This window comes from Trichinella spiralis (genome assembly GCF_000181795.1).
Source record: "Trichinella spiralis strain ISS 195 chromosome Unknown Scfld4508, whole genome shotgun sequence".
Taxonomy (NCBI): domain Eukaryota; kingdom Metazoa; phylum Nematoda; class Enoplea; order Trichinellida; family Trichinellidae; genus Trichinella; species Trichinella spiralis.
The window spans coordinates 1-1,444 of record NW_003531447.1 but is presented as its reverse complement, the minus strand read 5'-3'; the positions used below and the strand labels follow the sequence as shown (position 1 = coordinate 1,444).

General features: G+C 27.1%; 1 protein-coding gene across 1 annotated transcript; it reads right to left on the bottom strand.

The window, feature by feature from the left end:
* Positions 1-52: 52 nt before the first annotated feature.
* Positions 53-1,215, bottom strand: Tsp_14020a (cullin-3 (CUL-3); the record flags this gene model as incomplete). Its single annotated transcript, XM_003367296.1, has 2 exons — positions 1,198-1,215; positions 53-100 (listed from the first exon to the last, which is right to left on the bottom strand). Coding segments are annotated over exons 1-2 (66 nt in total), but the record flags the coding sequence as incomplete, so codon positions are not given.
* Positions 1,216-1,444: the final 229 nt, after the last annotated feature.

The following is a 1,444-nucleotide window of genomic DNA, read 5'->3' as shown; positions in this document are numbered from 1 at the left end:
AAAAATCTCGTATCATGATCATGCTGTGGGTGTCATCCCATCATGATTAAACTTCTGAAGAATGCTGGTCATTCATAGCCTTCAACACATCCATACGAATCTAAATCAAATACAGCTGTTCATAGAAGATATGACAATGCAAAAGTTACAAAAAATAACATACCATAATAATAGCAAATATGAGAAGTGTATTATGTAAAAGGCAAACGTAAGCACAAACAAAACAATAGAAGCAATTTACATATTTATAACATTAGGCCGTTTCTTTATTAAAAACATTTCTTAAACCCTACGCAGCTAACGTAATTTATAAAAAATATCATTAAATATTACAAGTCGTATTTTTTGACCATTCATTGAATCATTTCTTGGATAGCAAACATAATTTCTCAAATTTATGATTAAAATAAAAAATGTCACGTTAAACGATATTAAAAAAATGTAAAATACTGCCGCAAAATTCATTACTAAAAAAAGCCGCAGTAAAATACATGATTAACATGATCTGAAAATTTACCAACTCACTCAAGCACAAATAAAGAAATCATTACACTTTTTGTGATACACATTACTATAAAATCCACAATGATAATGAAGCTAACAATTAAAAAAAATATAATTCATTATCAGGTATTCTTAATTTACAAATTACATTCAATTAATTAACATTCGAATCAAATAAATCGTAAATAATAGTTAAAAATCATTAATAAACGTGAAAATTTCAAAATCTATTTTTGATTGGTGGAAATTGCACATGATTGGCTCATAAGCCGATATTTGTTTAAGATTCACATATTACAGTGCAGTAATTAACATTTAAATAAAATAAATAATATTTGTATAGTTATAAAAATACAATACTGCACTGAAAAAATTATCGTAGAAACATTCATACAAAATCAAGAACGCATAAAACTCAACTGTTTTATTCACCTAAATGCTTAATATAATTTAATTAATTAATGTTCACAGAGATCAGCTCTGAAATCAAGTAAATTTATATTCTTAACATAATCATTTAAATGATCTTTGTAAACAAAAAAAGTAACTATCTTTTCATTTAATTAAAAAATGAAATTATACCTTAAAAAATTGGATGAGGCTAATTTATTGTTCAATAAACATTAAAAATAGAAATAGCATGACAAATAATACACTACAAATATCAGAAGAAAAAATTAAAAAAGGAAAAACCCCCTTAAAAAGTTTCATTTAAAGGTTCAGCAATGCCTTTTAGTCCCTAAGTAAAAAGTGCCCATCCGGCCCCCAAACAAAATATGGGCCAAATGGAGGGGGTCCTGGAAAAAAATTTTCCGGTTTTATAAAAATTTTTACCCTTTGAAAATTTTCCCCAAGGCGAAGGGGTTTTTGTAAAACCTATAATTTTTTTTTCTCAACTCCACAACAACGAAAATTTCTTTTATGTGGGCAGACCGGGGGA